The following is a 13,595-nucleotide window of genomic DNA, read 5'->3' on the forward strand; positions in this document are numbered from 1 at the left end:
CTTATGTGTTGCTTTGTCAGTATTTAAGGTAATTTTAATCTAAATACTCTCAAGTTCAGTGATTTAGATCAGCCTCTTTCAACCTTGAAATGATGCACTTATGGTACAGGCAGTGACCAAATTTGGTATCTTCTATGTCACTGTGTAAGAACAGGTTTTAAGACTGCTCCCCAGGTAATGTAATGTAATCTAGTATGTAGATACACATTTATTTATTTCAGAGATTCAGCAAGTACAAGATGCATTTATTTAATATAATCTGTAATGACATTAAATAGTATTTTTTTCTTTGATAAATTTTTTAAATCTGTTTTATCCACTGGACTGTAGTTTTCCTTGATAAAAACTTCTTTGTGATCCTACAAGTTTGCAGGATCATGTTTGCAAACAACAGTGCATGAGATGTTTTTATTAAGATTCTTACAGTGCTATGCACTGTAAATTCCAATTACTCTGTTCTGTTTCATTCACACAACTGATGAAGAAGGTAGCATAACACAGAGCTTCTAAAGGGCTATTATTTAAGTTTGACTGAAGAGGTTAGGAAATGCAGGGTGTTGATCCTGACACCAGTAAGGCTTTCCTTCTACTGGAGCTCTGTTGGTGGGAATGATTGGGTTTTTTTGGAGAACAGGGTCTGAGAAATGCTTGAGCACTGAGCAGTTCTGTTAACAGTGCGGTGACTGATGCTTTCACATCTGTTTGCTGCTCCAACACCTGAGTGGCAGATGGGGTGATGTGAGAACTCACAAATTGCAATGAGATAAAATCAATTCTATGCCACAGGAGAGATTTTGTTTACAAAGACTACTAAATATTATCATTTGCTTTGTAGCACTGGAGTCTTGAAGAGATGATGTACACTACCTGCCCAGGGGAGAAAAATGGTACAGGGAAGCTGAAAGAGCATCATTTTGGAGTGCAAAGTTGTTCTGAGTGTAATACCTGTGTATTACTGTTGAACCAACCATGCTGTTCGGCACTTCAGAAAGCAGCTGTATGCTGCAAGAGGAAGGAAACGAAGAAAAAGAAGTTCATGCCTGATACTCCGGGGGAGGCATTCAAGATCAGTTTATCCATGTGACTTAAATGGTTTTATTTGCCAGAAACATTGCCTTTTAAAAAATACTTATCTACACATACATGTGTGTGGTGTGCACACACGTCTCGTAGCATTTCCTTGTGCCTGGATACTGCTTTTGTTCTCCTACCTATTAAAACTCTGAAAGGGTACTGGAGTGTTGGGAACACTCAGGTTTTTCACTCTGTACGATTTCACTTCTTTACAAAACTGCCTCTCCACCTGTTTGCTTGTTCTGGCTCTACTGCTGCTCCTTTCTAGCTCCTGCAGTTTTGGGGACAAATACATGTAAGATTAGCTCTTGCTAGCATATCCTCTTTCTTCAGTCTTGAGCAAGTGAAGCGGTGGCTTTTAGATAATCACAGTTCTAATTTAAAACAAATTTAATCATTAAACTTGAACAGCTAACGTAAAAGCAGTAACTAGGCCAGAATGACAATCCCTATACCCAGTCTCATGCCTCTCCTACTAGCCAAACCATTGTGAAGAGCACAAGCACAGGGGGGGAGTTTCAAGTTTCACAGCTTTGGGAAGAAATACCTCCTTTTGTTTGCTGTGAGCTTCACCTGTAGTCTGTGTGGAGAGCCATACACCTGTAAATGAAATGCAGTGAACACTGATTCATGTCTGCAGTTCCTGTAAAAAACAGTTAATTAATCAGCACTTAAAGGGGGATAAGCTGGACCATGTGATAGATTTCATTGTTCAGTCAGAACCGCTTTTTTTTCCAAAATTCTCTACAGAGTGCATGGGGAGAGAAGCAAGGTCTGTACTGTACCCATTACATATTTATTGTATCATTCATGCTGCATTAATTTAGCCTTTTTGTTCTCTTACAGTCTCATTTGCTTTTCCTGAGAAAAGCATTTATTTAATTGAGGGCTCAGTCTAAATAAAGCATGCTACTGATTGCCTCTGCTGATTATTCCAGGCATTCTCTTCCTAATTTGGAAAATCTGCTGCTTTTCTTTGGTTTATTTTTATATTTGTAAATTTTTTCCTCTGTATTTTTACACTGTCCATAGTGCTGGATTGAGCAGTTTGATTTCCAACTGAGACTAGGCCAGTCACAGTTTGGACACAGCAAACCTGCCTCAAAATGGGGTTTTGGGCAGTAGGAGCTAGAGCTGGAAAACAGCTTCTTCTGACTCAGGGAGTTTTGGAAGCAAGCAATGGAAGTGAGTGTTATTCTAGAAACTGCAGTCAGACACCTCGAATTTAAGCTTGTTCAAGTCTGAATTCCAGCCCAGTGTCATCTGATTGTGTGAGAATTGTTTTCTAGGTGGATGTGTCCTTATGAAGTTATTTTTAGTATTTCAGGGTAAATGTGGGTGCATTATTTTCCATCATGTTTTAACCTATTTGGATTTCTGTAAACACTGCAACTAGATTTCCTTTGAGACTGGGGCTCAGTCTGTATGTCTTGAATTAAACTGGCAAACATCATGGTTTTTCAGGTATTAGGAGAACATACGTTTCACAAAATCAGGAATATACCTGTTGTCTGTTTAATAAAACAAAAGATGCCTTGGCTGATATTTCACATTTAAAATGGAGACATAAACTACTCCTTAAACAGAAAGGCCAAAATGCTGTGGTTGTGAAAGGTGTGGTTGTCTATCCATCCACATAGAGAAGGCAAGCCACAGGCCCCTCTCTCTCCTGCCCCAGATGGAGCTGAAAAAGTGCCCAGCATTCCATATCCTTGCATTTTTCTACACCTCAGAACACAAGAGCAGTAGAGTAGCAAGTTGGGATTATGGGCCTGCAGCTGTACAATAAGCTAAGGCTGGGAGGTAATCACTCTCAGGGGAATTATCCATGAGACCCAGCTAAATGTCTTCGTTCTCTTACAGTACAATTATGTCGAAATCATGCTGACCCTTTTCCCTGGTGTTGCAGAACTGTTGCTCAGAAGGGTTTCTCTAGTGATGAACTGCAATTTGTGGGAAGAAGATGCTGCACTTTCAGAATTCTGTAAAATAACCTTTGCTTCATACTGCTAGCAGACAACCTGCCTTCTGCATGATATTCACTATGCAGTTTCTTTTCAGGTAATGAACTATTTTCTCATCTGATTATTGTTAGGAATAAAACCAACAGCATGCTAACACCAGTGGGGTAGCCAAAGTTTTCTTTCAGATTTTTTTTCAGTATCATGAAGCCTGAAAAAGGTGGTGAATATTTCATATAGGACTCAGCCTCTTTCAGAACGTTTTTCTGTTTTGGAGTGTTGGAAAACTCAAGTGCTGTGAGATGGTCATCATTACAAAGAATGATCTCTTTTAAATGAGACCTACTGCAGGCTGTGAGGATGGGATGGTTGTATACATGCAGCTGCTCCTAAGCCTGGCTGGCCTGGTCATCCCTTTCTGTGCCAGTCTTTTCCATAGAATCATAGAATAGTTAGGGTTGGAAAGGACCTTAAGATCTTCTAGTTCCAACCTCCCTGCCATGGGACACCTCACACTAAACCATGTCACCATCTGAAGCAAATCTCAGATGCTTGTTTAACTCTCCCTTTTAGGCCAGTACAGTTTAGCAGTATCCGTTACACTACCTCTGTAAGAAAACCTCTTTTTAGTAGTGTGCTGTTTTGGTTCACAAAGCATGAAGAGAGAACCAAGACAAAATGGGAAGTGCCAGTAAAAATTGTCCATCTTACCAGAGCTGTTAAACTGAGGAAGATGCAAATCATTATGATCTGGCAGAGGTCTTGTGATGACTTAATTTGGTGAGCTGGCTTTAGACTGCAGACACTAGAAATAAAGGAGAGGGGAAGAAGTCTTCAGAAGTGTTTCTGAATTTTCTGTCGAGAAATCATTGTGGTAGAAACCATGAGCAAAGGGTTCATACCTTGGTTTTGACTTGGAAAAGGGTATCCAACTTAAAACATGATTCTTGTTTGAAGTGTTTTGAGAAGTGAGTTGACCTTTGAAAATTCATCTTGTGAAAGAACATGAAGATAGCATCTAGGGTAGCATGCTGAATTACGTGAGCTATTAATTACCCTCCTCAGCACTTTACCTCTTGACTTGACAAAGCCAGTGTGTAGCCTTACAGTCTGAAGTGACATAATGCAGTGTGTGAATTAGCATAAAACCAAAGTACTTATTTCATGGTGAAGCTAATGAAGAGTCTAAGGTTTATCAACATATGTAAGTATTAGAGCTCTTTAGGTGACTCTTGAACAATCCATGTTTTGGTTGGTTGTTATGGTCATGAATTATTTATGCTAAATAGGCTGTGTTAAGATCATGGAATTTGTACCAAGATAGGTATTTAATTCATTAGCATAAATGCATTATTCTACAGGGAAAAAGAGTTATGATCAGCTCTTTGGAAACAGTAAATCTTTTTATCGTTTGCGGTCAGCTTTGTCAGATTAGAACTGAAAAGGACTTTTTGTGCTTGGTCAGAAAATGATGGTAAATTGTATGCCAGGAGGACATCTTTGGCTTACTAAAATCAGAATCAATTCCTGTATTTAACCTTTTTTTTACCAATTGATTGATTCTGAAAGCTCGTGCTTGGTATACAGGCATGAATTTTGTTGGGTTTAGGTGTTTTTGCGATCCAAGTGCAGTTTTAGAACAGCCAGAGGAAGACCTGGTGCTATCCTGAGACTCTGGCTTCTGGTCCTGCTCTGATCAAAAATGAATTTGGCAGTTTAGGCCTTTCTGACCTGACACCAGCAGATGATGATCACAGAGACAGTGTGTGAGGTTTGTGTTACATCTTTTAAACAGTAACTGTCTGCACAGTTTTTTACTTCATTCTGATTTTAATCCTTTTTTTTCCTTTGTTTTAATTGGAAATCCATTAGGTATGAATAGTGTTTTGCAGTAATGGATCCTGCGTTTTTGGTTAATGGATACTGTGAAGCCTGCAGTCACGTTTAAATTCAAATCAGTGTGTATTTCACAACAAACGAACTAATGAATGCTTGTGAAGGTGCCACCCTTTGGACATGTATTTTCACAGTAGCTTTTTAGTGTTTCATGCAGCTTTCATGTCAAAGCTTTTCCCAACTGCTATTTCAGAAACCAGGCATTAAGCACAAATCACTGCTCTACATTTTTTTTGTGGTGGGAAGAGACTGTACCTTTTTGTGGATAGCTGGATGGGTTGAACTGACTTGAGGGTACCTTAAAGCCAGCTATAAAGTGAGGCCTGCCAGGACACTGCTCTTTCCGCACAGAGTTTAAAGGGGGGGTGTGCAGTGAGGTTGCTGGCAACTTGACAGCATTACTTCAGAAAAACATCTGAAATGAATAAATTAAATTTGAGTGCACACATCTCTAAGATTCTTTTTATGTTTCAGATCAAAAGCAAGAGCAAAGTAAATTGCTTGCTTGTCATCTTAGTATTGTGGCATTGACTTGTTCAGATTTCCTTCTTATGCTAGCTAACAAAAGTGAGTGGAATACAGTTGAGTGAACAAAAAAGTGCTAGTGAAGAAAAAACATCAGTTAGACTTCTGTTAATACACAGCATTGACCTGTTTGTTTCTTTGTTCAAGATGTAACACACTGTTACACAGCAATAGCAAGAATTAATACTAGCACTGAGTACCTGAAACCTGATGTCTGGGCAAAATTTTTTCCAGGAGGTATCTAAAGCAGATACTAAATTCTAGCAGAGGCTGGTGCTGAGCAGCTAGACCTGCATGGGTATTTGAGCACTGAACACCTGCCTAGTGTAATTAGGATCTGAATGACAATACATATGTTAAAAGGGGGAATTTGGATAAACAGTACCCATAAACACCAGATTGTTTAGGCAGAATCTGCCTCCCATAGCCAACTGGAGATAAAAGAGGTTCTAAATCACATTCTCTGTGGTCTCCTATTTGCACTGCTTACTTCAGCTCCATACCAAAATACCTTCTTGAGTGTAGGCAGTTAGCAGATGTGAAATGTAATTGTGGTAAAGTTGCACTCTTTGCCTAGGAAGAGAAAAAGCTGCATGATTCACAGGCCAGACTTTGTACCTGGTGTCTGTCTGCTGTCTGAGATGGGTTTCTCAAGTACTTCCCTTGAATTCTCAGGCAAGGGTAGGTTTTGGTTTTCTATAGTTTTTATAGCATAACTAAAGTTGCTTTATTACTTTTGTCCCCCTGCCCTTCTAATTAGATTAATTAACATAAACTGTATGTTGGGATTTGGTTTACATATATGACGACACAAAGGCTTCTGTTCTTTTAATTCCAAAGGTTAAACTCTCTGAATGGTGAGAAGATAGATAAAAGATGGCAAGCATTTATCTTTCTTACAAAGCACTATTTACCTTACTAAAAGCATGTCACATGGCTTTACATGTCACTATGGTTTTATGATTGTTACTTTTTCCTAACTTTTTTGCTTAACTGTGGAAAAAGTGGAAAATATTGAAAAGTACTTGTTCCTGTAGTAGCACCATCCCTTACTGGAAGCTGCTAAGGATATTTTATGGACCCAGCTGATGCAGTAATCAAGCAGGTGAAACACCAGGTGTCCAGATGTTCAGTCCTTGATCCTTCATTTAGCTTCTACTTAATGCTGTGGGGAAGGAATGCTGTGTGCCCAAGAGTAGCACCTACAACACTGCTGAAGGCCATTGATTATAGGTTAAGTGCATGAAGGACAGGAAAGTGCCACAAGAATGGATCCATTATAGGCAGCTCTAAGCTGAAGGCAAACAAGTATCATTAAGCTTATTGTGCCTTATGTCCTCCCAAACTCCCCACAAATGCCTTAACTCAGAGGCTGCAGTAAGCAGCCTCATCTACTCAGCATCTTCTACATCAGGACTTGCTCTTTTAACAACAATGCTACAAGGCAAGAGGGGTCCCACTTTAACAAGTAGAAGACATGTAAAGGTGCCACAGTGTTCAGTTTTGCTCTCAGTATTAGGAAGCAAGAGAAGAGAATGCCCAGCCAGCCCATAAACAGCTCCAAATGTCATTGCAGAAAGGTTGGGGGGTGGAGGAGGCAAGGTCAGCCTCTGGTTTGGATAGGTGTGCATGTTGGAGTATTGTGTACATTTCTGGTGTCCCCAACATAAGAAGGCTGTGGAGCTGTTGGAGGAAGTCAGAGGAGGCCACAAGGATGATAAAGGGGCTGGAGCACCTCCTGTATGAAGACAGGCTGAGGAAGTTGAGGCTGTTCAGCCTGGAGAAGGGGTTTGTGGAAGCCTCATAGCAGCCTTCCAGTATCTGAAGGGGGCCTACAAGGATGCTGGAGAGAGATTCTTCATTAGGGACTGTAGTGATAGACCAGGGGGTAATGGGTTCAAACACGAACAGGGGAAGTTTGGATTAAAGTTCTTCCCTGTGGGGGTGCTGAGGCACTGGAATGGGTTGCCCAAAGAAGCTGTGAATGCTCCATCCCTGGCAGTGCTCAAGATCAGGTTGGACAGACTCTTGGGTGACATGGTCTAGTGAAAGGTGTACCTGCCCATGGCAGGGGGTTTGAACTAGATGATCTTAAAGTCCCTTCCAGCCCAAACCATTCTGTGTTTCTATGATTCTGCTGCTTGACTTGCTTAAGTATGTCACGCTAGTCACGGTAATAAGCTGCAGCATGGTGGGAGTTGCAAAATGGCTGCTCGCTCTCAGACTGACAGTCTTTATAGTATGATTTTAAGGACCCAAATAATATCTAGTAAGTACAGAATATCTGTAAAGAGCCTGTTACATCACAGGACTTTTATATTCTTACTCTGCCTTTTGAGGTATTCTGATTGGGTTTCTCCCAACCAGAAAGCAACTCAAAGATAGGTTCCTGCAGCTGAGTCAGAGCAAGCTCTCAGAGCTGTTATGATGACTTCCTTACAGGTGTAACTCTACACCAGAGAGATGAGCAGGTTACACTGAGCAAGAGAATTAGGTCTGATAAACTAAAATAGAGTAACAGACAAGTTTTAGCCGACAGTGACTAGTTGACTAGTATTCAACATAAAGGTAACTTCATTCTGTCTTCCACCTTGAGACATCTGCTATTAGAGAAGGGTTCAGATTTTGAAATATGAAAGCCCATGTAGCTTTCACCAGGCACACAGCAGAGTAATTTATATTCTGCTTTCCAAGCTGCTTAATTTTTAACTATACTTTGAGCCTATTTTACGTATATCAGTCTTGAAATCACTTCTGTAGAAGCAAAGGATTGATGTAGCCAACTCTGTTAAGACATGCTTACCTATGCTTTTTTTCATTTAATCACTGTGAAAGAGGCCTAAATCTGCTGCAGAAAGAAAAAAAGTGGAGTTTGTTTCTGGCTAGAGAAAGAAGGATTTACTTGTGAAGCTGTCATGTGTTCCTAACCACAGCTCTCTGCCTTTAAATTGCTTCTGCTCTTTTCCAGAATTTCTGCTTTCTGAAGGCAAAATGAGTTGTTGCTGCTGGGATTTTTTATGTCATTTAAGGTTATAGTATCTATCTCACAAATTACAACATTCTCTGGCCTACCACTTGAACAGGGCTAAGCATGTGTTACCTTTCGTGTTAAGGTAGATTGCTGGAATATATGAAAAACAGCAAATGAAGTTTGGTGTTGTCATCACAGTGTCCATTCCTGTGTGTCTGTATATGTAATGATAAAAAGAGTGGTGGGAAAGGTCGTTATCAATGCTGCGTATTTAAGGACAGCTTTTAGGCTGGGGTGGTAAGCCAGACCTTTGCTGTGTGCAAGGAGCACCTCACATTGCCCTTAGCAGCTGGCATGTGTCCCCAGCAGCTGGCATGTGTCCCTATATGTGCTGAGCTTTACTCTTCAGTGCTGTCCTCCTCAGGAAGAGGCATGTTTTTAGACCTCTGCTTGTTAGCTTATTGACAACAGAAACACAAATGATGTACAGCAAGGTACAGTATCTGCTGGCACCTAGTCGTAGTTGTCAGGAATACTTACTGTGGGTTTTGAGTCACTTCATATTAATTATTTTTAGCTGCTTTATGTAGAACCATCCAAGTGTCATTATGGTTAAGGAGCACACAACCTGTTGCATTTTAATAAACAAATTACACCTAAATCCTTGAAGTGTGTTTGAAAACTTTTGAATTTTCATTCATAACACCATAAATCAACAGTAGATCTAAACACCTGCAACAATATAAAATCAATTTATATGCTTTGCACTTGATGATAAACAACAAAATTCCTAGTCTTTTCAGCCATCTGGTCCAGTAATTTTTCTGTTTCACAACAGTATAAAATAGCATTTGATGCAGCCTCAGGAAGCTGTAACAGTCTGAAATCCAAGGATCTTGGACTGAGCATGCCAAAAATTTATCCCCAAACCTGTTTGTAGAATTAGCTATTTATACTAACGCCACATTTTCATTCAAAATAAAATATGCATCATCTTAAATTAGCAGCAAAGCTGATGAATTTTTTTTTTGCCGAACCACAGATGCTGTTGAGGGTGATGCTCAGCTGTCTCTGTCACCAGTGCACAGAGTGGCTAAATGGTGAAGGATGCTGGTGTAACTGGAAATGAAATGCTTGTCTATGACAGCATGTTTTAGGGGGGAGCTAGGTTCTCACCTCTGTTGTTAATGGTTTTCCAAACCTTGACAGGAAAGATAAGTACTTAGCATCAAAATTTCTTTTTCTTTACATTCTTGACTCATGAGACTAAACAAGGTTTCATTGTTTTGTAGTACTAAAACATTTTATTAAAAATTATAAAACATCAAACGGGGAGGGGAAAATAAGCGATTTGGTAGCATGAATTTGACCTGTAATGACAATCAGAAGGGCTCAGGTAGTGATTACAGCTTGTATCCATTGATTTTTTTATGTTTGCAATGCAGAAGAAACAAAAAGGAGAAACTGCCGGTTTAGAGTTGAGGATGACGCCATTTCATTTAATCTTAAATTGTTTCCAAATCTCTGCAAAAAACCCATAGCTCCTGAGGAGCTATGGCAGGATTGTAGACCTCATGGCAGGAGATTGTACTCTCATGGCAGGAGAGCAGACCTGTCATATGGATTATCTTTAGAAGGTGGTCAGAATCAGCATTTGCAAGCCTAATTATTTTTTTCTTTTTAAATACCATATTCTGGGAAAGAATGGTTGGACTTTCTTTAAACATTCTCTTAACTGATCAGTTAGACCATGATTCAGCCAAGGATTTCAAAGTACATTATAAAGCCTTAACCATGAAGTATTTTTGTCCTCTCTACCTGCTGCTGTTTGGCATTCAGCTTTCCTTCTACTGCTGATAAAGCTTGGGTGATGCTTGTATGTGACCCATCCAGAATTTTTCGATGTTAGCATATTGTTGACTCCTGCACCAGACCAAATGTATTTTTCAAAGTTTATAATGGACTGATTTTTCTTACTCAGAACAGTCCAAAATCTAAATAGTCTATTTAAAAATAAGTCATTAAAAATACAGAAGAAATCAGAACACACCTGCCCTGTTTGTACCCCATACTAGGTAAATGTTCCTGCATGTCATTACCAAGCCTGACACCTCTTGCAGGTGGTCAGCCTTTCCTTTTCTGCTGCTCTTGTCTTTCTTCCCCTCTTATTATTCTCAACCTCTTATTCAGTTTCTTTGATGTACCTGGCTCTGTTCTGCCTGCGGTAACCTCCCACTGTTTTTGAGGAAAGATGATAAATTATCTTCTCAATATTTATTCTTTTCATTTGTCTTACCTTTTTTTCTGCTCCTTCCCACTCCCCACCCCCCACCCCCCACCCTTTTTTTTAAGGCCACTGACCTTGGATAAACAGATTTAAGCTTTCCTTAGGGATTTTTCTCCATGTTAATTGACAAATACAGCTCCACAATCCTTGGCTTTCAACTCATGTTTCGGTACCATCATCCTTTAAGCAGTTATCTATTACTGAATGTTTTTTTCTGGTTTTAATCAGCTTCCTCTAGAATGTTCCTTCTTTCCAGTCAAAGAAGTAGCAAGACAACAAAGACACCTTGCAGTAAAAAAAGAAGAAATCAGAGTCCAGTAACCCTAGAAAGAGCTACTGGAGCAGAGTAAAGGTTTTACTCACTATTTATCATGTATTACTATTGGAATTATTTACTGTTGTTTACTGTTAATGATTTCTTTAAAGTACAAGTTGAGGTAAGTGGTTTATTTCTAATTTTATGCTTTCTGGACCATTAAAGACTGAAGGTAAACAAGACACCTGTAGCTGTACTTGCTATGGAACCTTCCCCACAAGCCCAGCAGCTGTGTAAGCCTCAGCATATACCCTCAGCAGTGTCTTGTACTGGAAACACATTTTACACATGCAGCTACTAACTAAATGCTCTTTCTTTTCTGCTTTTTTTGTTAAACAGGCGTTAAAGCTGTATTTTCTGGACATTACCACAGGAATGCTGGAGGGTCCTACAAAGGACTGGAAATGGTGGTTTCATCAGCAATAGGATGTCAACTGGGAGAAGATACTCATGGGCTTCGAGTGGTGGTTGTCACAGATGAGAAGATTGCTCACCGATACTACAGTTTAGATGAACTGAGCAGTCAAGGCATAGAGCAAGAGCTGCTGGCTATGCTTGCTGAGCACAATTAGGCTGTGTCCAATTATGTGGGTTTTTTTCCATGTTAGACAAATAGAAACTGTTTCAGAAAGTTTCTGCAAGCTGAAGAGAGATATTTCTGACCGTGCACCAGAACAGCATTCCATTTATTATCATCCTCAATAGAAAGGTTTCTCTTTCAGAAATGAGACCTATGAGGAATAGGGAAGAATAGCAGAACTGGTGCAGTAATGTATCATTGAAAAGAACAGTTCTCAAAACTTTGCTCTTAGATAAGACTTTCTTGTCAGAGAGAAGGTGTACCAGAGAGTGACAGCCGTAGCTTCTAGATAACCCTTAACTCAAGTGTTTCTTAGTTTTAAAATCAATAAATTTATTCATTTCTGTTATGCTCTGGACAATATAAATGGGGCATTTTTTTTCACTCTGTCAAAACAAATGTCAACCACCAGGCTTTTAGCAACCTTCATACCAGATCTTGTTGCCTAGACATTATATTTTCTCCTATTTCCCATAGGTTATTTCTTAGCTGTTGAGAGCCAGCAGCAACAGGAGAGCAGATGTATTCTGTTCTGCAGTCACAGCTTGGGTTTCCATTATAACCTGGGTTTACATAATGGAAAGTTTATAAATGAAGCTAATGAAGATGCCATTGACAGAAACTAAACATGGAACAACTATTTTTCTTTTGAAATGTAACTACCAATCAAACAGCTACACTGTTCTTGCTATAGCTTCCCAAGTTGGAATAGTTGGAATATTCTGTACTGAATACTGTTATCAGAAGTTACTTTGTTGAATCATAGACAGGGGGAGAGCTCTAATCTCCAAATGCAGTTTAAGAGTGCCTTGCTGAAATATGATACAATATTAAAGTTGAAAACCCCAAAACTATATTTTCTTCACTGGAATAAGTCTTCTTTAAAAATAAGTTAGATAAAAGAAGTTTATGTGCTGCAATCTGCCTATATTTTTAGCAAGTATATCTGATTTACTTACTGTTAAATTGAAAAAAAGTCTTCATGTAATTAAAACATTATAACCTGATTTTATTTTTTAAGTATTTAGTTGAACACATTATAATCCATACCACAGGTTTTCTAGACATAGAGATTTCACAGCTTTAGCACCTGAAGAAGGAAAACCAGAAGCAATACTGGCTGAAAAAGTAATGCGTTATGTTTGGTTTACATATACTGACATACAACATGTTCACTAGAGAACATTACGGATACTTAAATATGGGAAGAGAGATGAAATGCTGTGCTGAAGGGTCAGCTTTATTACATTTTAGACACATCAGTTTATCTAGGAGGCTTCTTCAGTCTTGGTATGTGGTACTCATGAGATTCTGCAATGACCGCTGTAGCATTTCTTTGCCCCAGTGAACCAGCTATGCCTGAAGATGAATGACTCCCAGCCCATTCCAGTGACCTAAGCACAGGTAATGTTTGCTTCAGAAAGAAAAGGATTTTGCTTTTATTCTCCACCTGGTTTTGCTTAGTTAAATATTTTCACAGTCTCATTTTCAAGGGAACAGCTGGGGAACATGAAGTAAAATCTAAGGCCTGATAACTTTGAAACAGGACAAGGGACCTAAGCACCCAAGAACACTTTCATTGGAAGTTAAGCACCCATTAGTTCAGATACGGGGTTTAAAAATCTCTGTACCTAGATACCTTTTAAGCCACGGACTATTACTAAAATTTGGTCTTACATAGTTGGAAGGTGTTTAGTAATCACAGCTAAATAACAGTGCCAAGACTAAGGGGATGCTAGTGGAGAGGGAAGAACAGTCTATGACTTAAATCTTTTCAAGTCGCTTCACTTTGTATGGCTGAAGAAGTTCAGCAGGAGGATAGTCTGAGCATGGGACATTCTCTGTTCTGGCATAATATGGTAAAGCTGAATGGAAGAAAAGTTTAAAGAGTTTTTTTTTTTATTTTTAATATACTTGTTTATTACTGGATGTAATTTTAACTGGCTGTATATATGGAGCTTGGGAGATGGAAGCATAAATTCAGG

General features: G+C 39.2%; 1 protein-coding gene across 3 annotated transcripts in view; it reads left to right on the forward strand.

Annotated features, from left to right (window-relative positions):
* The window catches only part of CPPED1 (calcineurin like phosphoesterase domain containing 1), a 53,242-nt gene extending 40,727 nt beyond the window's left edge, over positions 1–12,515 (forward strand). For all 3 annotated transcript variants that reach the window (XM_062611817.1, XM_062611819.1, XM_062611818.1), the window contains exon 4: positions 11,370–12,515. In XM_062611817.1, coding sequence (XP_062467801.1) covers positions 11,370–11,602 — 233 coding nt within the window. In that variant the 3' untranslated portion in view covers positions 11,603–12,515. The remainder of the gene's footprint in view (positions 1–11,369) is intronic.
* The last annotated feature ends 1,080 nt before the right edge of the window (positions 12,516–13,595 follow it).

This window comes from Pezoporus occidentalis, unplaced genomic scaffold (genome assembly GCF_034315485.1).
Source record: "Pezoporus occidentalis ecotype Australia unplaced genomic scaffold, CSIRO_AGI_Poc_V1 ctg158, whole genome shotgun sequence".
In the NCBI taxonomy this organism is placed as follows: Eukaryota; Metazoa; Chordata; class Aves; order Psittaciformes; family Psittacidae; genus Pezoporus; species Pezoporus occidentalis.